Source organism: Ambystoma mexicanum, chromosome 9, assembly GCF_040938575.1.
Source record: "Ambystoma mexicanum isolate Mex_15411 chromosome 9, UKY_AmexF1_1, whole genome shotgun sequence".
In the NCBI taxonomy this organism is placed as follows: domain Eukaryota; kingdom Metazoa; phylum Chordata; class Amphibia; order Caudata; family Ambystomatidae; genus Ambystoma; species Ambystoma mexicanum.
This window is the reverse complement of record NC_090931.1, coordinates 976,534,611-976,561,954: the sequence shown is the minus strand read 5'-3', so window position 1 is coordinate 976,561,954 and position 27,344 is coordinate 976,534,611. Positions and strand designations below refer to the sequence as shown.

Here is a 27,344-nt window from a genome sequence, read left to right as displayed (position 1 = left end):
CATACGGGGTCTCTTAGGACTGGAAGACCTAGAAGACTCTGGGTGAGAAGCATTCTCAAGCGACAATTTCTTCATTTCAAGTTCATGACTCCAACTACATTTCTCTGAGAAAAGGTTCTTGGTGTTTCTATTCAGTTTGAGCATTTAAACGTTTGAATTCCAGTTCAAGCCTAATTTTCTCTAGAGCAATGAATTCAGGACTGAGTGTAGGACCTGTGGGGGTCCCAGTGGACAAGGGTTGAAGTTGCTGAGCAGGCAAGGGAGCAGAGAGACCTACATTTGGAGACACATCTACTTCTTCCAATTCATCATTAATAGACATAGCATCATCCTCAATACTTTCCACATTTGCTAAGGAGTCAGGCATTTCAGACCCACTCCCTAGACTTGGCTACTTTAACAACTTTTCAACTAATTCAATCGTTTTGACTTTGGCAGAGAGTTTCCTTTGTTTAAACTTGTTTCTTAAATAATCAGCAATGTAACTCAGGAGGGTCTGCTGACTGTGGCTTTCCATATCAGACATGATTAATATTGCTTATTAGTGATGTTAGCCTTGTAGTTAGTTGATCCAAGGTAATAGCAGCACTCTAAGTGTAATTACTATACTTTTATCCTCACCGCTGTACACCAGTGTTAGGCAGAATTATATGCAGTACCCTTTGGGAACACTACACACAATTAAGACTAGAAGTAACAGTACAATTTCACCTTTGGTACAAGCCTGTACTACACAGTTATAGTGGTAGCAGTACTCAAGAGTAAGTGAGCAGTACAAATAGTTAGACAAAGGACAGGCAAACATTGACTCAAGGTTTCTAAGTAAAAAATATATATTTATTTAATCAACAGCTGTATAACATTTCACTATTATAAGCAAGTTAAAAATCACAATCATAAATACACCATTCCACTTCCCTTAAATTCCAGACACGTTAAGCTCACAAAATGAAGTGGGAGCAAAATGGTACTCCAGCAATTTAAAAGGGAGGGAAAGAAAGTTATTAGAAATTAAGCAAAACCAACAGGTAAGTACACCGGGCAATTTAACAAGAGACTACAAGGTTAAAATCAGATAGAAAAGGCTTAGGGCCAAAGTCAATGGTTCAAAAGTCTTTTGCTCAAGATAATACAGTTAAGTGTAGTTCGCGGTAAAGTTCGTGGCACAGATTACGGACGAGATTGGTTGGTAGAAAAGTTAGTTCAAAGAGAAGAGAAGGACAAGCCCTCGGATTGGAGAAAGATTTCAAACACTTTCACTGCGGTTGAACGAAATGGACAACCGGATTTGCACAGTACCTTAAAACAGAGCAGGAGCTGTAGCTGAGGCGGACGTTCCTGGTGGTTCCTGCAGGCTCACCGTTCCTGAAGCGACTGCCAGACTGACACGACTTAGAAGACTGGAGGGTCCTGCGTCACTCGGGGAAGAAACCAGCAGCAGAGCAAAACAACAAATAAAAGGTGCGCACCTTAAAACCCAAGGAGGGTTCGACCTTCCTGGCTATCGGCCCACTGTAGCTCTGTACAGCGAATTCGACCACAGGAGGGGTGCTGGTTTGTAATTTGGGCAAATTGGTTGGTCCCACCAGCTCAAGGGAAGAGGTTTCCTGGAAGATCTTGCAGAGAACAAAAAGAGTGGGCACCACTGTGAGATGTTCACGTTTCTCAAATATTTGTTTCTGTGAAAAAGTTCATTTCCTTGGAAATTCCTTGTCAACAAATTATAAAAAAGAGCTGGCAGTGATATTCTCCGGGCAGTTTTCTGCCCACCTCATGGTTCTCGTTCACCAAGCCACTTTCCATGCAAGCATTCCACCATTTTCTCAGACTTGCCCCGATGAAGGATTTGTAAATCCGAAATGCATTGGCAAAAATGTTCTGGTCTGATGTAAAATGCTAGTGGCTTTTACTTCCTCACTAAGAAGATATTAGTGACGCCTCATACCATGAGACGCATTATTCTTTTACAATATCATTTGTTGATAAAAGGCTTTTTGTAAAATCACTGAACTTCTATGGCTATCATCATTTTTGAATATGTAAACATTTTACTTTGGAATTCATCAAGCTTTGGAGAGTTTACATTACTTATATACCCTGATTGGGTCTTCCAAGAGAGCGGCTGTGTGACCTTGTATCCCACTTGGTCTTTGGTTTCCTGGAGGATCTTCTCCGTCGTCGGACTTGGAGATTCAGACCTGCAGCAGGGCTTCACCGGGCGGTTCAGTCCTGGTAGGGGTCATCTTCTTCCAATTCCTCGTTGGTTCTTTCGTTCCAGTGGCGACTCTGCTCTTCCAGTCCAAGAAACCTGCTTTTTATGCAGTTTTCCCCCATTCATACAGCCTGGCTGTCAATCACACAGCAGGGTGGCTGGCCTGGCAAGGCCAGTCCCCTTAGCCAAACAGACAAGAGTGCGACTTGGGTTACCAAGGGAACCCATTACAGGGGTCCGAAGATCCCTCCCTCACATCCTGTCTACTTAGACTATCAGGCGCCTTAAGGAGGGCTTCTGTGCAGAAGCCAGTGAAAAGACAGCGAACAAAGGAATCATCCCCGGTTTGGCGCGCAGAGAAAAACACAAGAAAGACTTTAACAAAAAGAAATGGCGAATAAACCCAGCCGGAGCCAAAATAAAATGTATTTGGTCAAGCGGGTTTATGTGCGGGGCTAATACAATAGTCTAAAACAATACCACGTTTATGTAATATAATCGCGGTAGAAAAGTTAGGGTCGATACCACTGCCACCAGCCAAGTCTTAAGGTTAAGGGAGCGAAACAAGGCTCCAAGAGGCGCAGACAAAAAGGGATAACAGTTAACCCTTTTCAATACTCCATGTAAGATGGGGTGTACTGGGTCTGTGGTTTAAAGTGACTATATAAAGTTAATGGCAACTTTACATGTTTCTGGGGGACAGTAGTCAGCCCCAGGAAAACGGTGTCAGTGGGAATTCTCAAAGACAACCCTGTGTCACTGCACTGAAGGTGCTGTGTAACACACAAAAAGTGGTGCTCATGGAGCAGGTGAGGCTCCAGAGCCCAAGAACACACAAAATTGTAAAAACACACAAGGCAAAACACATGTAAGAGTGGGAAAAATGTTCACACTCTTACCAGGTGAGAAAAATAAATCCTAGAAATCCAGCAAAGCTGTTGAGGGACTCATTAAGTAAAGGAAATCAGCCATTTGTGAGAATTCTCCCTAACAATGTGCATTGAGGTAAATGCAGAGAGTAAGAAGAAGTAGAAGTTGCATGTGGTGCAGAAGGTGACTGGTGTGCATTCACGAAAGTGCATACATGAAAAGCAAAGATGTTAATGAGTCAAGCCTAACATATTGTGGTTTTCAGCAATTTATGGACTTCTAAGGACACATAACGTTTGATATGATGAGAAATGTCCAAAGTCTAAAAGGATGTGAGAAAGATAGTAGGCCTGAGAGAAGGAGCTAGTGTTAACACTTTTGAGTGAGTGAGTTCGTGTTAACAATTTTTGAGGCATTGCAGGGTTATGTTGCCAAGTACAACATGGACTCATAGTTGTGATAATATACTGTATTTATTCTGTGTTGAGTTGGTTATCTTATCTCATGAGAAGTTAAGCACAACACATGAAGAGTTATGTGCCGATGTTGGAAGGTTGGTATGCAGTGCAAATGTGTCAGAAGTGTGATAAGAGTGATATAGTAGAAGTTAACCGTAGGGAAAGCGTCCCAATAGAGGAAGGAAGCGCCTTCCTAGTGCAATGAAGTCTGAAGTGAGGTGCAGGGATACATCTCAATAGAGGAAGGTAGCGCCTTTCCAGTGTAGGGATGTAACGGTATACCGTTAAAGATACCGTGAACCACTTAATTGAACAATAATAACCGTCACATTGTTTATACCGTTCATACCATTAAGTGTGCTTTTCAATCTGATTTGGAAAGGCTGCACTAAGCAATTGCTGCACAGTCTTGGTTTTGCACTGTTGGATGTGCCGTCTGCCAAGTAGTTTCAGTTGGAGCAGTTTTTAATGCCATTCCATAAACCACACGTGCCTTACACAAAATCAATATGTTAGCAATAGGAAGAATAGATACAGCGCCAAGAAGGAAAAGGGTTTACTTTGGGGTGGCGGCTTTGGGGTTTATATATTTATAATGGATAATGTTCTCTAAACATATGGCAATGGGGGATTTCCCTGGTTCCATCATTGAATGTACATATAATAAGTCACACTGCGAAATTCACTCATCTCTGTGGGTATTCCCTGCTGCCATACCAAAGGGTAACATGTCAGTGATTACTGAACACCTTTTGGCCCGCAAGTAAACTAAAGGCTGTAACGTAAAAAGAAAGTGTGTGTGTGTGCACAAGCGTATACTACCATCAGCCTCCATTGATCTGTGGCATGCAGGTTATCAAGATGGCAACATGTTCATCTTCACCAGTAGCCAGTGGGGAAGCAAAAAGCCTAAATGACCACTTAAGAAAAGCTTTTCAGTTTGCTTTGCCAGTTGCAGCAGGCCTCCACCCCACCCCCTCCTCTCCTCTCCACACGTGTGTTTGTGTTTGGTGGAAGCAAGGCATTTCAGTGGAAAGTATGTTGAAAAGCCCAATTCTGGCCCTGGGTGCCTGGTTTTGTTTGTGATGATAAATCTGTCAATTTATGACCTTTTAGAAAATATTTGTTAAGATCAGTTAACTCCACCTGCTAAACCGCGATAACCATGATATACCGTCATTTGGAAAGAAGGTTATCGTACCGTCATAAAACGAATACCGTGACACCCCTATTCCAGTGCATTGAAGTCTAAAATTAAGTGTAGGGATACCGTCCCAATAGAGGAAGGTAGCGCCTTCCCACTGTAATGAAGCATGAATTTAAGCATAGGGATATCGTCCCAATAGAGTAAGGTAGCACCTTTACAGTGTAGTGAAGTCTGAAGTTAAGTGTGGGGATAGCGTCCCAGAAATGTATGAAATTTATGAGTAACATCTTTCAAAAAAGATGCACACCCTGTGTGAGTGTGTGTGTGTGTGTACAGAGGGCGATGTGTTATGATGTGCTTCATGTGTTTGTGGTGTTGTTGGAAAGGAGGGAGATGTGTTATAAAGTACTTGTTCTGTATGGATGGAATGCTGATGTGAGGTAGTGGAATGTTTGGTGTTGAATGTAGTGTCTGGGTTCCATCCTAGGTCAGTTGAGCCTGGGTGATGGGACCCAGTGGTTCTGTGCTTAACAGTTTATTGTAACCTGTAATAAAGCCTATGTAAGAAGCTACAGAAGACTAAAGAGTTACTTTATTTCAATTGGTAAGCCAAAAAGGCTGATTCAGAAGAATAAAAATGATACTCAATGCGCATTTTGATAACAAAAAACAATACTTGATTTCAGGATATACTGATGAATAGGAATATATAAAGTGATGGGCATTGACAGGTTTTGAATGGTTATGTTGGCTGATTGAAATAACGTTATTTTATTGGAATAATGAGGAACTGTCATGGCAATACAAGATGGTTTTCAAGCTACTGGATTAGATGCTGGACTGTTCTGTACGGTTATGATGGGAATGAGATGCCCACTAAATTAAGATGGGGGCCAGGACATTCTATGTGTGATTGGTCCGATTGGCACCCTGCATTTAAACATGACTAAAAGAGTGAGCGCACTAGCCTTGACAAAGTCTCCTTAGCAGGGTAAAGCGCCCTTCAGGTCCTACGGCATTATAGGGAGGTCCTTGATTTGTAAACAGTTGCAACAATAAAGTTCTCAGCGTGATATAATGGGATCAGTGTGAAGGCGGACCTCAATCTCTCATGTTTCTCCACTGTTTTACCTGCCACAGCTTCTCTACCAGCCACACTCGCAGAGTTCAGCACAACAATTGTGAGTCATACATGCTCCCCTTCAGTGGCGACATGCCAATCCGGGTGCTGGCTTAGTACAGCCTAGCATGGTAACAAAACAACACGTTGTTGTTGTTCCAGGTACATCTTGAAATTGGCCCCTCGGGTGAAGCCAGTACTCTTATTGGATCACAATATCTGCCTCGTGTCATTGAACCAAGAATCTTCAAATTCTGTTTTTCCCTCCATCATCAGGAGCTTTTATGGGGCACAACATGCTACATAGACTGTGCAAGTGACCACAGAATTAAAGCCCATCCAGACTTACACAGATGAATCTCTTCACAAGCCCTGATCAATGTCATTTAAAAAAAGGGGTTAAGCACAAACATACACACACATTTTCAACAATGCCCCATCTCATTGTATAGACCCATGTACAGTCAAGCCTCACTCGTACCATTGGAACTGCACAAGGAGTTGAAGGGTCTAAATATATGGAGCCAATGTACAAGTTCCTGCACACATTGAAGGTCAAAATGCAAAGCAGACAAAAAAACAGGTAGGGGTTTGCAAAAATGCACATTGAATCCTTTAGCGGAATGTAGGCACAAAATGGACCATAATCATTTCAATGTATCAATAATCTGACGAAATTCATTTATGTTCACCTTACACGTTGCATCAAAACTATTTACAAAACACTTTGGCAGGACAAAAATCTGTATTAGGTTATCTTTTTCAGAGATTAGCATGTGGAGCTATTTTTAATTACGACTAGTATTTGAATGGTTACAGAAAATCAAGACCGGTCTCTGCTCTCTCAGATTACACAATGCACAACATGCCGGGACATGGGTAAAGCAAAGACGTTAACGATAGCAATGTACAAAATGGATGCCCAAGTGTAGACGACACTTAAAGAGAGGGTAGATGGGCAATTTCCAACTGAATTCATTCACGAAAGAACCAAGACAATGGTTCGTCAACAGCAATGGTCATCTCTGTGAGGGGTAGAAGGTCTAACATGTAAGCCAGTTCTGATGAGCGTTTCACATTAAAGAGTATTGCAGAGCAGAGTGCATCAAGTGGGGACACAAGACAAAGTTCAGTGTCGAACCTAAGATTTTTATGGATTTGTTTGCTTTCTTTTTTTAGTATATTTGGTTTTAACAAAAACGTATACATAAAAATCATGCTTATTATTTAAAAAGAATGCATCTAGTAAAAATATAATCATGCATAATAATACACTGACGTACAATTCTTTATCTCCAAATATTCAATTTTCAAATTCATTAAAACTAGCTTAAAGTATCAAATCCTTAAATGAAGAGGACACTGAAAACAACATTATTGATGTTGCTCACTATTGCAATTACTTGCGTAAGCAAAGTATGGTAATCACTTTTCCTATGTATACAAATCCAGTTCTCTCAATAGTTTAGAAAACGCTTTAATAAAGTGAATAGTTGCAGCATAGGTAGATTGTAATTCCCCATTTAGTAATCTACAGTCTCAAAGACAAAGGCAAACTTGCTATCCTGCTCCTCTTGCATTGGTCGGCGGCATTTGACTTGGTCGACCACAAGGTACTTTGTGATCACCTCGCATCAGTGACCCTCTTTTCCAAGTCAGCTATCACATGGATTCAATCATTCCTCAATAATAGGACCATGCGAGTCTTCTCGCCGTCTGCAGCAGGTGACCCCTTTCCTATCACCTACGGTGTGCCCCAAGGCTCATGTGTTTCGCCAACTTTGTATAACATCTTTACAAAGCCTCTGTTTGATGAATTGGACCGTCTGGGTGTCACCTACACTAATTATGCAGACGACACCCAGATACTCCTACCTCTTGACAGGCATTTATGACACAGATGTTCACGCGTCGTACACAATCTACACCATCATTCAGGCATGGATGGCCATCCATGGCCTCTGCCTGAATAATGACAAAACGGAACTCCTCCTGGTAGGTTCTCCAGTCAACTTAAATAAATTGAGCCCCAACTATACTGTATTCTAAATAGATGGGAACAACATCCCAATTGCCAAAAAAGTAAAAACTCTAGGCTTCTATTTTGACGCCACCTCCAACCTAAATAAGCAAGTGAATATGACCGCCTCTGCCAATGCCTATACAGGCAAACTGATAAGGGCATGCAGACCTATGCGGTCAGCAGAAAGTTGTCTCATATTAGCCAGAGCACTTATTTTGTCCAAACTGGACTTTTGTAACAGTCTCCACTTAGGTGCTAATAAGACTGTACTGAACAAACTCCAGATAATGCAGAACAATACACTTAGAGCTGACAAAACACTGCAAATGGCCATCTATAAAAGAAAAGATTGAATTTAAAACTATGTCTCACCTTCAAAGCACTGAATCATACACCCCCTCCGAACCTTACTGAAAAATTCACCTGGAGATCTTCTGACACAACCTGCATGTTGGTCCCAAGATACAATCTAAAAAAGATCCAGAGGATCCAGCTTCCCGGTCATGGCGTCCCAACTATGGAACACCCTCCCTTCTGACATTAAATCTATCCAAGTATTCTCCAACTTTAAGAGAAGTGTCATATCTTGGTTACTTAGCAAGAACTAATTAACAGGTGCTCAGGTCCCAAAGTTACCACTTTATTTACTGACAAATCCATCCTCTACCCCATACCTTCACCCTCACTTGCTTATTTGATTTGCCCATCTTTAGAGATGTATTAGAACAAATGCTTCTCCACACCTGTCCCCCCCACCTGTTTTTCTAGCCTGTAAAAACTCTCCTCTAGTATTGTAACTACTGTGACTTATTTTCACTGTCTTGTTACTCAAAAATGTACTGTTACCGAAAATGTATCCCATTACCCACTCAAAATTGTCTATATTCTCTATGTATGTACAAATTCCACTGTAACTTGATTGTCTTTGTCTAACATTTACCAAGAGCGCCCAGATACCCCTGGGTTAGGCGCGCTATATAAATAAAATAAACAAACAAAAAAATTGACTTAAAAAATGGTTACGGATATCTGCTGTACCTTTACAGTTTAGGAACAAATGTTTCCTTGGGATACCCCATATGGAACCCCATACAGCTAGTGTGCAAAAGTTATTGAATCTAAATTGCATAAATATTTGTCTATATGTTGGATTTACTGAGCACTTCCGATAATTAGGCAGTGTTTCATTACACCGAAGAGTATTCCTATATTCCACCTACTGATTCTTTTACATTTTATTTCTAACCAATGTAAAAGAATCAGTAAGATTTCTATTAGAGGTCTATAGTAAATAACAGGAGTTAAGTAAGGCCAAAGAGGGTATCCCCCCTCACCCTTCGAGACCACTTTGGTGGTAGTGACAGTCTAAAAGGGAAATCAGTAGAGTCTCTTACAAAGTGTTAATGGCCGACCTTGGCTTCGTCCTGGTCCTATGAAAGTTCCAATCAATGACCTGAGTCTTCATCTTCGGGTAGCGGGTTTTGCAGGGTTCTCAAACCCTTGTTGATTGAATATGGCGATTAGGGCCTCTGTGGCAACCTCGCCCTTGGTTTGGGAAAAGCTTGAAGAAATCTTCCAGGAGGTCGAGATGGAATCTGCATCAGTTTAGCTTGAGACTTGTTCTCTCAGGCCTCAGAGTCAGACTCTGTTCTCCATTCACTGGCCAGCTCCCTGCTCTGTGGGCATCGTTCTTTGGGACACCCTCACTATGACCCGCTTCTACAGTACTGCTCCCTTACAGTGTTGGAGAGATTGCACAGTCTCATTCCTACTCCGACCAGCTCTAGATTCTGCGCTGGGTGGTCATGATCCTCTGAAACATCTTTATTATCTATCTTTTTCTAGAAGTGGAACCAGCTATCCGGCCATTCCCCAAGGCATAGTAGCTATATCTTTCTCTGCCACTGATGTTAAGGGAGTTCACCACTTTGTCCCTACTGTTCTGTTGGTTTTCGGTTGTTCTCAAACCATTCCACTCGCTCTCTTCCTAAATGGTACCAATTCTCCTCCAACTACCTTACAACTATTCCCTTGCTGACGACAACTGCTTCGCTTCACCCTGCAACTTCTAATGCCTTCTTCCAGATGGAGTCCTCTCTTCTTCTAACCTTCTCCAAACTTGCTCTTTTTATCTGAGGCTCATCCATGCTCCTACAATTCTTCTCCCACTGAGGGTAATGATCTCCTGCTCCGAACAAACTCCCAAAATCCACACTCTTTATGGTGGTATAACACCTCTACTCAACAACAAAGTCCCTCTCTAATGACAATTCCTTCCCCTAGCCTCCTTCAAACTCTCCACCCTACATCTCTTTTCCCCTGCTCCCCTTTCAAGTACTCCTCTCTTGCATCACCCTCAGCCAAAAACCTTCCTCCAACTCCTAAAGCACCCGAGGCTGCCAGACTAATCTGGCTGCTTTTTATAGGAGGGGTTTTCCTCCTCTTGGATGGTGCTTAGGGATACGGAGGTCACATTGTACGCTGGGTACTGTGCTGTTCTGTGACTTTTCCATGGGTGGGTGGTCATGTGATGTGTAGTGGGGCTAGCTTGAGGTTTCATGAAGGTCTGATGCCATCTTGGATTCCAGTAAGGCCATAGTCAGGTATGGATTCTCCCTTCCTCCTCCTGCAAACCCTGCGGTTACTGCCCGTGTCGGTCTGGGTCCCCTTGTTGTCCTGACGTATTAATTAGGAGTTTGAGAATATTCTGGTAAGCCTGGAAAGGCGTCTGCTGCATTTGCGCTCCCTTTGTTGAGGGGAATTAACAAATTGGTAATCCCTGCAGCACTTGGAGAACGGGGATTACTTGTTTCTGCGTTTGCACATTTCTTGCAAATCATTCCGTCATTATCATAGCACAAGTTTGCAATTGTGGGGCTTCTGCCAGATTGCATCGCTATGTGAGAGGGTTTCTTCAGCACCAGTGCTGAGGGAAAAGATGTATTCACCTACTTACCTTGAACTTCGATACAGTAGAACTTTGTTCCCTTAAAGGGAGACACTTATTTTCCTATGCTAGGTGCATGGGTGTGGCTAGGAAACAAATGTCTCTTTCAGTGCGTTCACCCAATTAGAAGTGGCCTCTTTAAGTTTTAGATCTGCCCCCCTCTCGTTGCGGTAGTCCATGACAGGGTTAGGGATGGTCTGAGAGGTTCTGTGATTTCTTTTTCTGTGGGCCTGCATATTAGCTTAAGCAGGGAGATGGGTGTTGGGGGCGCGGGGGGGGGGGTTAGGAATGTCCCAGTGACTAGTTCCCTAGAGGTGGTGAAGGGAATATTCCTCTGATGGCCCCCTACATACAGTGCTTAATTTGATTGACCAACAATGGCTCTTTTTTTGGCACCAGCACTCTTTTGAGCCCGAATACTGCAGCGGCAGAATCACGCTGGGGCAGCGCCTATTTGTTGGCATTTTTTTTTATCTGACTGTCACTGCTCCCAGTACTTTGCTGCGGAGAAGACAGTCAGATCTTCTTCTTAAAAAAAATACCAACAGCGAGGGAGCCACACAGTGCAGTGCACAAGGCATCTGCAGCAGCTGGCCTGCTATTAAGCAGTCCTCAAGGTGTTTAATAGCAGGCCAGCTGCAGAGGCCTCGATACGTTTTTAGAGAATCAAGGTTGTTTGGGAGTGTTGCAGCTAGTCAGATTGCTCAGTGGATTGAGCGCCGACTGTTGAGACCTGCACTGAAGTCGGTCAAACACAAGTTCAGTGCAAGTGTATGCTGATTTTTCATTTCAGACTAACTGCTTTTCTTGTTCAGTGTCAATGTATATAGGTCAGGCTGGAATTGGTTAATGGTACTTCAGGGATATATATAGAAACACACGAATTAGATGTGTCGATTTACAGAATAAAGGCTAAAGCGGGCAGTTTATGGGCAATTCGGTTGGAGTTTCTTTTGCAAGCTGGTTACCTTTAAACTATGTCAGTGCTAGCATGGATGGATAAGGAGCAGCAGTGTTTATTCTGGTTAATATCCACGTCCCAAATCGCTTGCTTCTCATTTAATAACAAGTGTTTCCTGAGATTCATTGACATGAAATTGTCAGGGTTATTAATCTTGCAAATAATCCGATAGCTGTACTATTTAGGGCATTGTCGGTTGAATTACTTTTTGAATTCAAGGGGTAAATGATGCTGTAAGCATGTTCACTAATGAAACATTTATGCGAGGTCGAGCAGAATGTGTTCATTTTAACAAGTCGCGTTTCATTTATGTTTGGAATGCAGCTGCACGACAAAATGAGCAGTTGGCACTCGGTAGCACTAGCAGGCAAGCTGCAGACAGGCCATGGTGCTGTGCAGCCGCTGGGCCGTCTTGTTGGTATTTTTTGTTTTCTTTTTTGGGGAGGACTGGAGATCACCACTGGGCACTCCACCCTCTGCTGCTGCAGTGCTACTGTCCTGCGCGCACCGGCACCCGGCCCAGGAATGAAATGCTAGTCAGGCAGGGACTGGGAATATCATGCAGCAATGCTTGCTGTCGGGGCCCGGGCGGGCCCATGGGTGCTGCGGGCTGGTCAGGTCTTCCAGCCAGTTGACTAACTTTTAACAAGTTAGTCAACTGGCCTGCATCACCTGACACACTACACAATAGTAACACTTAAGTAAATTGCTGTCAATTCCATTTAAAACTGCTCCTGCACCGCCCAGTAAGCAATCCTGCTCCAAGCGGTGCACCAGCTTATTTCTTTTTTTTTGTTAGTCAGTCGATGCCGGGTGTCGCATAGTTCAGCAGGTCACCTGGTTTTTGAACGTGGTGTGCTTGTGAAGGGCATGACTGTCCGTCCGTGCCAGCCAGGCAGGGGCAGAGGAATCAGCAGAGGCGGGTGGCGTGCAGCAACAGATTTTGTTCTGTCCTTGAAGCAGTCTGGACCGAACCGTAGTCCTCACCTCTGGCTCCACTCTAGTCTGTCCAGCTCCCACTCCCAGCACGGCTCAAGGTAAGTAAAATGGCTGATCCCATCATCTGAGGCAACTCGTTCAATCTCACTGTGCCTAGCACAGGGCCAGGGGTGGACGTGGAAAAAAGGAACTAGTCAACTAGTGTTAATTTGGCTGTATCCAAACAGGAGGAAGTGAATGGGATGGTAGGGCAGATGGCTGGGAGGAGGGTCGGAGGGGTCTGACCCGGATCACAAACGTTGGCTCAAATAGTTGGATTTCGAGGTCTACAGTGATAATGTCTTCAGTTCACTTACAAAAAACACAAACGGCACAATACATTCACATGACAGTATGCAAATACTTATAGCAATACGTTAATCCAAATAAATATCATTGTGGCTTTAATTTTCACATCCTGAATGGTAAACTACAAGTCCCAGAATGGAAGATAATGCCAGCCTGAAAAATGTAGTTAACCCCACGGTACAATCAGTGATTTAAGAGAAGTAATAGAAGTTGTGTAATAATTAGCAAAGATAGATCGGCAGATTCTTGGTCACAAACTTCCAGCACGTTGTTATTCATTATGTTGAAAACATTTGATTAGTGACTTAAAGGAACTTTATTGTTTTGCATATCAAGATAATAGACTTCTTGGATATAAACAAATCTTCAAATTGGCGCTTTGTGTTGCTCACTTTAACTTGCACAGATTTGCAAGGTAACTGGTGTTTCGTGAGCTCTTTGAGTTGGAAATGTTCCATCATGCATATCAAAGGCTCTGCACTAATAAATAAAATGTATTTGCAACCTGAGGACCTTAACAACCTGCATAGCCACAGACGCTGTGCGTGTGGCTAGCTGCGACTAGTGCTTGAAAGTCTGGCCTGAGCCGATTCTATATTTGGCTCAGGAGAAAGACAAGCGTCAAGGTCGTGTTTCTTGAGCCTTTGAACTAAAGGTATGCTCTGTAAAAATTAGAATAACTAATGGTATGGTGTACCAATGATTTATACTTCACTTCCATCTCTAGCCTAACCTGTAAAAATTGCCAGGCTCAGTCCGTAATATTTAAAAAAGGACAAATCCTCAGAGTAATTTAGTTCTCACTTCTCAGTGTGCACACAACACTCATGGTTTAATCGGCGATCGCACTGCTTCATATATAGTAATAGGAAGGTCTCTGACATATCGCGCATCACAATTTGTTTCGTGGCGCACTCATGGCAACACTACTTAAAGAAATGGGACCTCCAACTAATCTGTATCAAATTGACAAATAAGATAACGTCCATAGGTTCTCTATCATTTTATCAAATGCAATGTTACTTCGAGAACAGCAAGTATGGTCCAGACGTGTAACAAGTATGGTCTAAAAGTGTGTTCAAATGCACACTTGACTCTGGGGGTGCCGGAACCACTAAACCTACCATAACAATTGTTTTCCAACTTTAAAGCATTATACTTCCTCAACCCATGCATGTTCCTTACCCATCCATCCCACTATTAGCCTGTGCCAGCAGTTGCTGCAGCACCAAACATGTGACATGGAGCAGCAGCAGTGTGATAGGCTGGGAGTGGGCTGATCTAGCACAGAACCAGGTCGCCAGTGCCGCAGTGAACAGCCTTAGTGAGCCAAGACTTTTTTGAGAACCGGCACTTTATTTATTTATTAAGCACTGCCTACATGGTTCTGCGTATGAGGGCCTGCATATTGGGGCTAAGGACGTCCCTGCGACTATCCCTTTGGGGTTCCATCTTACCTAGAAGAATAGCAAGGTGGGGGGTATTTCAGAGATTGCACGCTGTCTTAGTATGGGGATACAATTGAGGTGGTTGGCCTATACCCATATATCTCGTCCGTGTCCAGTATCCACTAGCTCTGTGCAGTCCCAATTCCTTTGACTACACACAATCGGTCCACAAGTTCAGAGAATTTGGCACACACGTCAAACATCTGCAGGAGAATATCTGTTAATTTAAACAGGAGTATACTATATGTGTGGTGAAAAGAAAATGAGCTTTAAAGTAAATGAAAAGCTCTCTACAAATCTCTACAGAAACACAATATTGTGGGTATGTGAACAAGAGAGAACATTTGGCACGCTACACAAAATATGGGCTCATTACGAGTTTGGTGGTATCGGGTGGTAAATCCGCACAATACCGCCTAATGGAATTAGCGTTACCGCTACTTGGTCTGGCGGTAACGCTAGAAGGAAGGCGGTGTTAGTTCTCATTTGAATCCATTGGACTCAATGGGGGATTTTTGGCAGAATTACTGCAGCAGCAATTCTACAGCAGTTATCCCGTCAAAATTTGGCAGAAAGTTGGCAGATTTATCTCCAGCTCATAGCTGGAGGTGAATCCTCAAACTTTCTGCCAAACTATAAGGGACGGCAATGCAGGGTTGTACGGTAACACCACTGCATATTACATGCACAGCCCGACTTGTAATCAGGCCCAAAGTCTGAAATGATTCACCACAACATAAAGGAGTCACGTTAAAGTCCCCTTTCACCGAAAAAAGGAAAGCAACAGAGGTTGCATTAGGTTCTGCAGCACAATGTATAGCACAAAAGGGCAAGTCAAAAACATGCACGCCATGCTCTGGTTATTTCTAGCCTTTAAAAAATTAGCTACAGGGTCCCAAACTAGAAACAGACCCATGAAGACCCCGTCCTTAAAAGGAAAAGAATTGCAAAAGGATTGCAGAGAGAAAATAATTTAGGTTAATTAAATACAAATGATTAAATAAATGCATCACTAGCAACCTATGAGATGTATGTACTGCTTACAATGCTTATTTTTAATATTGATATAATATGGGTACAACATATTCATTTGTAGAAAACATTTACCTTCCTTTGGTTGAGCCACTACCGGCGTTTGCGTTTCCTTTGTGTATGTAACAATTTCTCGAGGTGGGAAATCAACTTGTGTGATTTTGGCCATTCCAAGTTTAAGCTGTCCTCGTCTGAAGAAAAGTATAAGAATAAAATGCATCACTATATTTTATACAGGTTGTACAATTTTCTAAAACACTTCAAATTCAGAAAATAAATCCTGTTAAGAGGATACAAACATTGAATAGCAAACACGTGTCGTGCATCATGCATAATCTAGTAGTTTATATATGTGCACATACATTTGTATTATGCATTACAGCAATTAATTTAATAGATGGCATTGCAATGTCGATTTGCCCCACATACAATGCCCTATATACAAATTATCAAAACATACCTTGAAAAGGGTTGTGGGAAGAAAATAGACATTTTGGGTCAACTGCATGAGCACATGCACAAAACTGTAGTTAAGTGTGGAGAAGTATCAGTAATTTTCTGTGGGCTGCTATCAATTTCAATGTTTTACAAAACCATGTTCCAACTTGTGGCGTGACTGAAAAGTGTACCTCATTTTTAAAAAGGGTGCAGTTAATGGGTGCATGCCCTGCCAGTAGAGCCACAATATATCAAAATATATAAATAATCCATACTCAACACTTATGTCTGGATATGGGAATCAGTCTTAAAGTACAGCTCGATGCAGTGGCTGAGAAGACAGGTTAGTACTAACAGACATACTCTAGACTAAGAGTACTGGAGATGACATATGTGCATATGATTTCCTTTCTCTTACGTCACCTATCTTCCAGTCACATCTTGTGAAAATGTTTATCTCAGTAGGACAGCATAACATAGATCAGAGTTACAGACATGAAAGGAATGCATGACCAAAACGGTCCCAAGTTCTCCACTTGGCCTCAGAAGACTAAGGATTTAGAATGAATATGAATGGGCTTACAGTGTGCATTATAGAGTTTAGAAAAAGAAGCCTATTTCTGTAAAGTCAGAAAAGATGCCTTTGCTTTTTTGGAGTTAATCTACCCCTTATTCGGAGATGGATGTCCCTTGGGGGATCATAAAAACAATCACAATTTCTGTGGTCAATCTGCCAATCACTAAGTAGGTGGGAGCTTACAAGAGATTCCCAGCTCTTTGTGTGGTCCATGTGTATCTCCCTATGCCCCATGTCAAATAAAGTAGTGGTAACGATCCTCCACAAACATCAGTCCTCCATCTCCAGGTTGATTTTTAAATCATAAAAGGATTTCAGAATTTCAGATAGAAGGGTATAGAGAATCATTGGCCTTGTGAGAAATTATTTAAGATCCTAAAGCAGAAAGATCCTGAAGTTGAAGGGCATGATGGACACAGATGATGACAATTAAAAAGCAGTCTTCCACGTTAAATAACTACATTCACAGAAATCCATATCTCGAAAATCAGGCTATGCCAAAAACCACTGATGAAGTGGTTCATTAACTCGGTCAAACCAACTTCATTAAAATGGTCTGCCGATCATAGTATGAGGTAATGGAAACGAACCATCAAAGGTCATTTCTGTACACTCCCGCACCCCTCAAAAGGCATAGACATGCTAACCTTAATGCCAGGTAAAAGGTGTCTGACATGGTAGCTTCAACTGTACAATTGACAGGATTGATTTTTCTTTTAAAACCAATAACAAACCCGACTGCTGTCAGAATTGCAATCAGTAGAAGCTCTCAATGGTTGCCATCAGCATTAAGGCTAATTTAAGAGATTTGGATGAATGTTATGCCAGTGACAAGACAGTTACACCCAGAAATAAAAGGCGCACTAAGAATGTGTTGTTTTAACACATTATCAATCATCAGTAGAAACTCAAAGCTCCCTTGCTTGTTCATAGGGCTTGAAATCCAGATTTAGAAGCCTCGGGTAGGTTTCTTTTCTTTTTTTTTTTTTTTTTTTTTTTTTTTAACTAAAGTGATCTCAAACCAAATTTCAAAAGAGTCTGTTGTGATAAAGAATGATTGTTCCATGGCTTAGAAGGATTAGCTACTTCACCCACTAAGACAAGATTTAGGAGAAAAATGAAGACTAGAAATAGGAGCTCCTCCGAGAATTTGAATCACAATTTCCATTAAGTGAAGTCTGGCTTGTGGAAGTACACAAATGCACAAGGACATCACTTCAACTGCACTCTCAAGCATCAATGTTAAGTTGCTCTGATCATGGAAACAAGAGAAAGTCTCTTGATAGCCCTTGGTGGTCTTGAAATGTGAAACACCTGTGCAAGGACTGACACCCAAGGCAACATACATAAACTGAAGCCTTAGAGAGAGCCACAAGGGCAGTTTCGACTATCTAACTGCTGAGGATGGCCAGATGGTCTGAAGACCGAAGTCGTCTTTGGGTGTGGGTGGTGGCAAGAGGGTCAGAATCAGTGAGTTGCTATAGTAGGGAAATAACAATCTGGTGACCTGACTCTGAAGACTGCATCAAGATTGGCACCAATTTGCAGCCACACTGAAAGTAAAATTAGGTTTTATACTGGTAAAGCTGGATCATCATTACCACAGACCTGCCAATATCTTCTACAAGGGAAATTAATCTGCTAAACCATCAGATAGGTGTTAGTCACAGAGTGCATAATTCTCTAGCAGGAGACTTGGGAGAATTCTTATGTGCTGCGGGGTGTTATCGTGACATGGGCAGTTAAAGTCAGTAAACTTCTTAAATGTACAATACTAATACAATACTAATAGATAAAAAAATGTTTGCATTCTTTGAAAAGCAGTGCACGTATTTCGACTTTTACACCACTGAAGAAATATTGTTTGTTGCTAAGGTGCAAATTACTTCCATTTAGACGCTCAAAGTAATATCAAAACAGTGTTACAAGATGGACCCGACAATACAATTAATAATCTGCAATATTATTAACATGATCCTCTGCATAGCACACGGATTACCATGAAATGATTGGAAAAAAATACCTATGAGAGATGACAGAATTTCTTTGGGTCAAATTATCTTTTAATAATGCTGGCGGGAGACCCCCCCCCCAGTACCCCCCCACCAGTTTCCCCCCTACCTTCACCTATACCCTTTACCCCACATCTATATATTATTAAAATTGTACAAAAATACCTAATAAATTCAACCAAAATAATTCGGTAATTTCTCATTAGTTATTTTTGGAATCGATTATTTCTGCGATACCGTAGCACACTATGATCATTTGATAGTGCTCACTAATAAAGCCAAATATTTTAGTGTAGGCATGCATACTTTACACTAACTGTCCTTCATAAATAAAGATTCAATATTTTAAATCATTTCGAATCAAAGTGCCCTCATGGAAGAAAATGAACAGTGGGAGAACGCCATGATTGTCATTTTTGTATTTTAGCCCACATTAAAATGGATCATTTTTCAACCACTTGGAACTTGTTACATTTTGCATTAAACATTTGTTTATGAACATGTTGATATTTTACCATTTTGAGAATTGCTTTTTTGTGATGTTCTGTATATTGCTGTATAACCGAAAAGGAGACAGCAATTTCGGACAAAGAAGAGGTTCTAGTGAGTTTCAGACAAACATTCCCTTTACTTGCTATGGGAGAGAGGAGGATAAGGTGGAAGGAAAGATTGCATGGTGTGTCATGTCTTCCAACAAGTGGGTTTCAGGCTGCTTCCAGACCTGAAACAGGGGTGTTAATGAAATGTGGCAGTCATTTTTATTTTTAAACAGCAACAAGGCTAGATGGAAGGAGCAACTACCAAAGTTGCCATCTAGAATTTGTCAAGGGAAAGGGTGAGGGAGACAGCTGTTCAGAATAAGTGGGCTTGCCCTAGTCTGCAAGGTAGATGGGTTGTTTGGTGCATAGCGCTTTGTGTTTGAGGCATTGATAATTAAAAGCAGAGCATGACTTAATAGTTGTATTCTAGAGAATGCTCCTACTAACACGATTTGGTTATCAGTCTTGGTGCTGAGTATGGACAGAAATGCAGAGGATGTAGACATAAATACTTGTGTGTGAACTCATTATATAAGAAGTGAGGGCCTGTGGACAGGGTTAGGTCAAGTTTTGTGTGGTGGTATAACATAATATGAAACATTGAAGCCACTGATTCTTCTCTGCTACTCTCATTATTCTGAAGTGTTTGAAAACCTGAAACAGTTACATTTTCAAATCCATCAGCAATCTTCATATTTTAGTGCTTATTGCTTGTTAACGTTCACCATTTGTCTAGTCACAATTCCTCACTCTCAGACAATATATGCCTTAACATAGCACTGTACAGAATACAAAAAATAATCTTATCTGGGGTGGGAAGGAGAGCGCAATCACATGAACTATCCACTTGCCCCAAGTGTTGAATACAATAGAAAGCCTGTTTGTGTTTAGGTCTGTATTGCTGAAAATGTACCTCTTCCCTTCAGACTATACACAAGATCTTCCACCGTACCTGGCATGTCCACTTGGTATGGCATTTTGTCCCCAACCAATGGAAGAGGCCCGCCACATCCCTTTATCCTGTTACTGAATCCAAGAACTTCCCAACCAGTGAACCCAGGGAGGGTATGGGCAGGAATTCTGGACTGTGAATCAGTACCACTACTACAAGTCCTATCCCAAAAGGTTCTCCCTCATCACCTTCTGTACATACATATGAAGACATATATACAAACCTCTTGAATCAACACATATACAAACAAATGAGAATCTTTGACCTGCATGTATTGAATGCACTCCACCAATGCTACTATTAGACCCAGTGCTAGAATTTGCCACAACATTTTGACAAAATGTATGAGTCACAAACAGGGAAGGACATGCCTCAGCACGGCATTTCTGCGAGAGGATGTCTCTCAAAATCTGCTCTGGTAGCAGCCACACCCTAGGCAGGCCTTCCTTAAACAATAGAAGGTAAGTGTACTCCAGCAATCTCATAAGCTTCAGTTATGGCCATCCTGACCCAACAAGTCAAAAAAAGTCACTCAGGGCTCCAATCCCCATCTATCATTGCCAAAACAGAGAATTATCCACTCTACAAAAAAACTCTGTCCTTCTCAAATAAATGAACAGCGCTCCGAATATCAAGAGTTTGCTAACACAATTCCCCTTCCGAAAATGCATTGAGTGCGGCAACACTAGATCCAGATCTGCCAGTAAAATAGCTCAGCGGGATGAGCACTTCCTGCTGCGATCCATGTATGACCTGCAGGTCGCAGGTTCCAATCCCGTTGGGGCCAACTCAGCCTTTCATCCTTTCGAGGTCGATAAAGGAGTATCTAATTCGTTTGGGTGATATTTTATGTTAGCATGTTATATGTAAAGCGATTTGACAAAAGCGCTATATAAATTAATAACATCAAAAAGGAACAATTAGCAGATTTTTTGTAAGAACCCATGCCCTGGCTTCAAAATATGCAAAGCAGCGAGAATTCCAAAAATCAGGACACCACCAGCAAAGTGCAATCAAATCAACAAGCCACTTAATGGATGCAAAAGCAACTAGAAAAAGCGCATAGTATGACAGCCAGTCTAAACATGTATCATTCAAAAGCTCAAAGGAGGACCTGGAGAGTATCCAAAATCTAGATGAAATCCCCTTCTGTTAACATAGCTTTCATAAGAGGGTTCAACTGGATAATTCCCTTGGTGAGCCAAGACCTCCAACCCGTGGCTTGGAATGAAAAACCTTACAAAGGCATGTCATTGAACTCTAAGAGTTGCCACAGCTAGCCCCATCAGGTACCACTCCATAAAGGAATCCTACCATCTAGGGGGTAGGGGAAATCACAGTGAAAAATGTCAATAGCTTCAGAAAAAGCACACATTCGGACAGAAAGACCGTGGAGAACATAGGGCCTACACCTAGATGTCCTTATATTCTCCTGAACAGCTACAGTAGTGGCCGCTGATAAACCCAAAGCACTCTGGAACAGCCTTTCAACCTTTAAGCCAACAAGGCAAACTGATTGAGGGGATGGGAACCAGAATGGAGTTGGACTGCAGGCCAAAGTGAGCACCATTGTCACCAACAGAGCCTGAGGCACAGGGAACCAAGTCCTGCTGGGCCGAAATTAGGCAAAATCAGGATTACTTCTGCCCCCCCCATCCCTACCGACTTAATGTTGGTCAACACCATGAGAATTGGAGGACAGGCATGTAGTGGGAGTTCTGGGCCATCCAAGCAACAACTCTTCCCAAACTAGGGTATTTGCAATATGAAGGCATCAGACGATCAAAATGATTAGTAAGAGGTCCATCTAAGGCGTGCTGAACGTTGCAGGCAGCCAGGAAGGCTTCTGTCAAAAAGCAAAATTCCAAGGGTGCAGGGAACACCTGTCTCAGATTGCATGCCTGTGAGTTCAGTAATTTGAAATGATCAACAAAAAATTAAATACCAGTGCCCAAATTATAATTTCCTTAGTAGGGGGTTCCTCTTTGCATGTGTATATAAGATTTAGCCATCAAGTTGTCTATCAGGGCAGCAGGATATTTCTGCTACTAAATAAGACACCTCCAGAGCCAATCCAACAGGTGTTAACTGCCTCTAGTTGGAGAAGTTCCTTTGCTGTTGTAACGACCATCTGCATTCCCCCTTCAATTTATCCAAAATGGCTCCACATCCCAGAAGACTAGCACCCGTCGTTATTTTCCTGAGTTCTGGGGATTGAGCTTCACCATCTGCTGAGATGATGCTGCATCACTACCATTGAAACTCTTTTGATCCAGTCTGAGGTGGGAATTCCTGTCTCAAAATCCAGTAAGCCTGCTGATAGGACATGATTCACCTGCGGCTTGAGGCGCATTCTGGCCCATGGTAGAAGGACTATCATAGCCGATATGTCCCCTTCGATCTACAGCCAGGATCTGTTCGAGGCACTGTGGCATACGAGAGACCCGGGAATGTCCCTTTAACTTCAGAGCATGAGGCACTGGTACAGAGGCCAAACCCATGTTGGTTGAAAAACTGCTCAAATGAAATCCATGGATTGGAATGGAAGCAGCTGAGATTGCTGATGGTTTATGAGAAAACAGTTCCAGGAGAAGTGGACATGCTCTTCATGTTGCTGATAATGCAGATTCCATCAAATGTGCCAACATCAGCCAAGTATGGTAAAAGACTAATACCCTTCAGATGTAGAAGCCCCACAAGCAGTGCAATTAGCTTTCGGAATATTCTTGGAGTAGTCGACAGGCCAAAGAGCAACACAGTCTATTCATTTGAACAGGCGGTTCAGAGAGAGGTGTGGAAGTAAGCACCCTGTAAATATGCAGCTGTAATGAATAATCCTGGAGGATTGGAGGGATTATATTCTGGAATGTTTCCATTCTGAAGTGCAACATAGGGATATACTTGCTCAGGCCTAGGTCCAACCGCTACACCTTTGTGTTTGGGGGAGAGAGGACCTTGACTCGATCTTCTGGCATAACACTTCATAACTCCTTTGACTAGTAGATCGATTAAAATGTGTTTCAATGCCCAATTCTGCACTGGACCCCTCAGCTTCTGTGTCCAAGTGGTACATAAGGAGGGGATTTTTGTAAATTATATTCTGCACCCTTTGCTCACAATCCCACATACCAATAGGTTGAGGATCAGATGTTCCCTTGCTGACAGAAATGCTCTCAATGCCCTCCCGCCCGCACAATTAGGAGAGACTTCTGTTCTTCCCCAGTATAGTCGGAAATTATTTTGGGCCTTTGAGATTAAGTTGAAGCCTGAGTTTTAGTATTTTCCGACAGACCATACAATTGTGTATATTCCAACATTCTGCAACTCCTCTTCTGAGTCCTTAGGCACACCTTTAGCTTTGTGGCAGAGTGCGACTGCTCCCCATGCAATGGTTAGTAATATTAACTGTCACTGTACGATTTTTTACACAGTTCGTCAATCTTAGGTTGGTACAAACATCCTCCCAGGAATCAAATAGGCAGCAACACTGCTTTCTGGGCAGCATCCACTTTCCAGTCCTGTAAACTAATGTTTCTTCTTGCTAATGACGTGGCACAGCATGTCATTGCTCTCTTGTCACCCCTTGTATGGCCATGTCGAAAATGACCTATGTCCGCTGCTCAATATCCAGAAGAACACTGCTACTGTTTTACTCCTTGTCCCTGGTGGGGAAAAGGATATTCCAAACCCTTCAAAAATAAATGTCAAATAACAGTGTGCAGGGATAAGTTGTACTCTGCATAAGATTTCTTTAATGCAGAGTCTACCTTTTTTGTCAATTGTGTTCCTTGGGCCATATCTTCCACCGCTCTGGAGGGTTTAATAGCAAAATTAGGTACCATAGCATCAACTGTTACTGAATCCGCCAGTTCTCCGATGTTGCCTTTAACCAGGTATCATGTCCATAAAAATGCTGGCAACAGGACTTTCTCAGGGTTGGCCAATTCCCTCATAAGCACATTATGAGTTGTCTCAGACTATGTCGCAACCACTCAAGATGTTCCCTTCCACTTCACAAACAGGGAAATTTAGACTGCCCCACGCATTGGTCAAAACAGAGCGCCTCAACTCTTCAGAAATATATCTGCCCTCAGCCTAAGGATCCAAATCCTCAACTGCAATTGATTGTGCATCTTCATATTACACACACTGCTTTTATGGCCTTGCCCATCATGGCCTGCAACTCTGGACTGGGGCTAAGAAGGCCCGTCTGAACTACTCAGCAGCCCTCAAGGGTTATTTTCCTCTTTCTCCCCTATTCGTGCTAGGAAGAGTGAGGAAAATTATCCCTCCTACCAGGCTTGTGGGACAGGGATTGGGTCCTGGAAAAAGATCATCTAGAGCCCTCAGAAATACAATAACACTTGTCCATACAAGAAGAAATAGATATCTCTGGGAACCCCTAGTACACTTACTCAAGTCTGTTATAAGGGATGCAGTAAATTCCCCCATCATGTGATGTTCAATGACGTTGCCGTATACAGTGCCACAGCTCCACAGCTGTATTCACCATAACCACTCCACAGCCACAGGCGCTACAGCTTCTTTGCTTGTAGTCCACACCTTCACTGGCTTTCCAGTCACAGACCAGCTAAGCAAAGGCATGCATGGTTAAATGGCATTAAGTCTTGCCATTCTATATGCCAGAATCAATGTACATGCCCTGGTGTCAATGTGCCCTTATCCACAGTAAGTGACATAGGGCAGGATGTTCTAGCAGTATGGCAGGCTTGGTAGAAGTTCTTGTGCATAGTCTAAAGGGAAAAGGTAAACCTCATATACACATACTACAGATAATAAGGGAGGGCCTTGGATTAATGTACCTGTGCTTGAACTGACTAAATATTTTGTCACAAAACAAGCTGCTTGAGATGCCAATAAGGGGAGATGCATATTGACTACAAGTTGTTAAAGAAGTCCAATAACCTTAGCGTGTGTGATGGCAGCCCTGCCCTTGTCTCTGCTAATGTCATAACGGCAGAACAACTTGGAAATACAAGTGAAGTTGTGCTACAACAATATCAGAAGTTAAAGAAAACACTCAGACAACGTTGTTTTATGAGTGGTGGTGATTGAACGTTTTCTGAAATTAGTGAAATGGAAAACAGTTTTAATCTGACATATAACACGATTGTTTTACAGATTTACGTAAACACATACAAAAGAGAGAAGATAATAAATCCATGCAGTACCCCATATCGGAATCAGAGTGAAGCTGAAGAACTGACGGGTCAGTATCCCAATGCAGAGTCCTAATTGGTTGCAAAACAACCAGGCAGCATTAGCAAGAAAATAAGTTAGTGAAGCAAACATTCTGCAAATCGTTAAAGTAATCAGGAAAATTAAACATTTCCATGTTAGTCAGGACAAGGCAGCTTTGAGAACATTCAATAGTTCAATATTCAATAGTATAGTCCATGCAATTAGGTGAAACAGAACAAAAGCAATTGGAAAATGCAAGCATTCATTTCTAGTGAAAACATTATGCAAACTGAGGTAAAGAACACTGAACAGGCTAAACAAAGGCTTAAGATGTATGTGGTCACATTAAATACATGCATCAAACAGGTTAATTTTGCAGGTTTGTAAAACCAGATTGTGTTTTGCGGACACATCTACTGCAATAATCCCCAAAGCATTACATGTGTGCAAGACATTGTCTTATTTGTACAGTGAAAAAAGAAGTCAATGCAACAACCTTTCTTAAGGAGGCAATCTGCAGTTTCACAGGGATACACTACTGCTAAACTTTCCAAGTTGTGACACTGCAGTAATTATAGGTTAAGCACAGCCTGGGGCTTGCCACCGTTGTTTGACAGGAAACCAACAAACAAAAGTATGGAAACTTGATAGCAAAAACTAATGGGGCTGCGTAGTAGTTTAACAGCTAAACAATGCTTTTGTTGAACTTGGGGCACTTGATTACCCATAAAAGATATGCGGTGCAAAGGTATAAGTGTGAGCATGGTAGCGAATGTGAATTAAAACTGGCTTCTAATTAAACTAATCACAATTCAAACATGAGTTGCCAGAAGCAGACAATGCCCTTGTTTACTTACCCCTTTACGTCTGAAACACACGTTGGTGTATATGCAATCCAATTGCCAACACGAACATGCATAGGAAACATGTTCAGCTCTTAGTGATATATCAGTATCTAAATGAGTTTTAAAGCAGGTTTTCAACTAGCCAGACTGCATTGTACACCAACAATGGCAACATACACGGCATATAACAAAATATTCATAAGAAAAATGTATTTTATAGGTTATAAAGGAATTCTGTTGATAACTGTCCAAGGAGCTATCATCATGAAAACTGTATCTCAAGTAACGAAACACGCTGAAGGTTTATAATCAGCCAAACACTTTAATGTATGTACACATTTGGAACCCAATGCACAAGACCCTTCACCTATGCAGTAGGAGAACCTCAAAGTGATATAAGATGTTTGCTAAAATGGCAGGACTGGCTTTGTCAGGTGAAGACTGGGTCATGAAGGTGTCAAGGCAAAGACGTGAAAAAGCTAACCAAATAGGAGCTGTGAAAGTCCAAATCCAGAAGGAGATCTCACAATGACATGGCATTATATATAATATTACATTGCGATAATTACTATCTTGGTTTCAGGAATTGTTAACACTACACAGCAGAATATGAATGATGTGACACAGGCATAGGTCTGCCTGCAACTTATTAACAGGGCCACATTTTACTCAATATTTTGAGAATATCCACTCTGTATGACATGCATTACTTACCGTAATAGCATTTCTGCTTATTCTATTTGCTTAGATTCACATGCTGTGCATATAGTCCAACATCTAGTGGTAATCACAGAGTATTGCATCTTTCTTTCGAAGATCGAAAGGGGACGTCGACATGGGCGTGCTTGTAACACTATCCCTAATGTGACGTATAGTGTACCCAAAATACCTCACGTGTCGAGGTCCCTCCGATTGTGTTTTTTCTGCCGTAAGGGTGCCTTATGACTAGCGTGAGCGAGTACAGAGAGAGAAAGGTGTAAGATGTCCATGTTCCTTCTACTTCAAGAGGGGAGGAAGGGTGGGCGCATGTTAACCTAAGAGGATACAATCATCAGAAATGCCATTACGGTAAGTAATGCATGTCCATCTGCTTAGAATCACAGGCTGTGCATAAACTATCGAGCAGTACCCAGAGATGGTGTTGGGATGTGCGGAGGAACAGTAGCAAAGAGATGTCTTCGCACTGCTTGTCCCATATGAGAATCAGACCTAGTGTGTGTATCTAGGCAGTAGTGTTGTGTAAAGGTGTGAACAGAACTCCGGGTTGCTGCTTT

The 27,344-nt window shown here is 42.0% G+C and overlaps 1 protein-coding gene across 7 annotated transcripts in view; it reads right to left on the bottom strand.

Annotated features, from left to right (window-relative positions):
* DYNC1I2 (dynein cytoplasmic 1 intermediate chain 2) overlaps positions 1-27,344 on the bottom strand; it is a 1,097,199-nt gene that overhangs the window by 711,724 nt on the left and 358,131 nt on the right. For 4 of the 7 annotated variants that reach the window (XM_069616201.1, XM_069616199.1, XM_069616202.1 and 1 more), the window contains 2 exons: positions 25,216-25,275; positions 15,581-15,696 (listed from right to left, as the gene is read on the bottom strand). In XM_069616201.1, coding sequence (XP_069472302.1) covers positions 15,581-15,696; positions 25,216-25,275 — 176 coding nt within the window. The remainder of the gene's footprint in view (positions 1-15,580; positions 15,697-25,215; positions 25,276-27,344) is intronic. The other 3 variants (XM_069616204.1, XM_069616203.1, XM_069616205.1) reach the window with 1 other exon arrangement.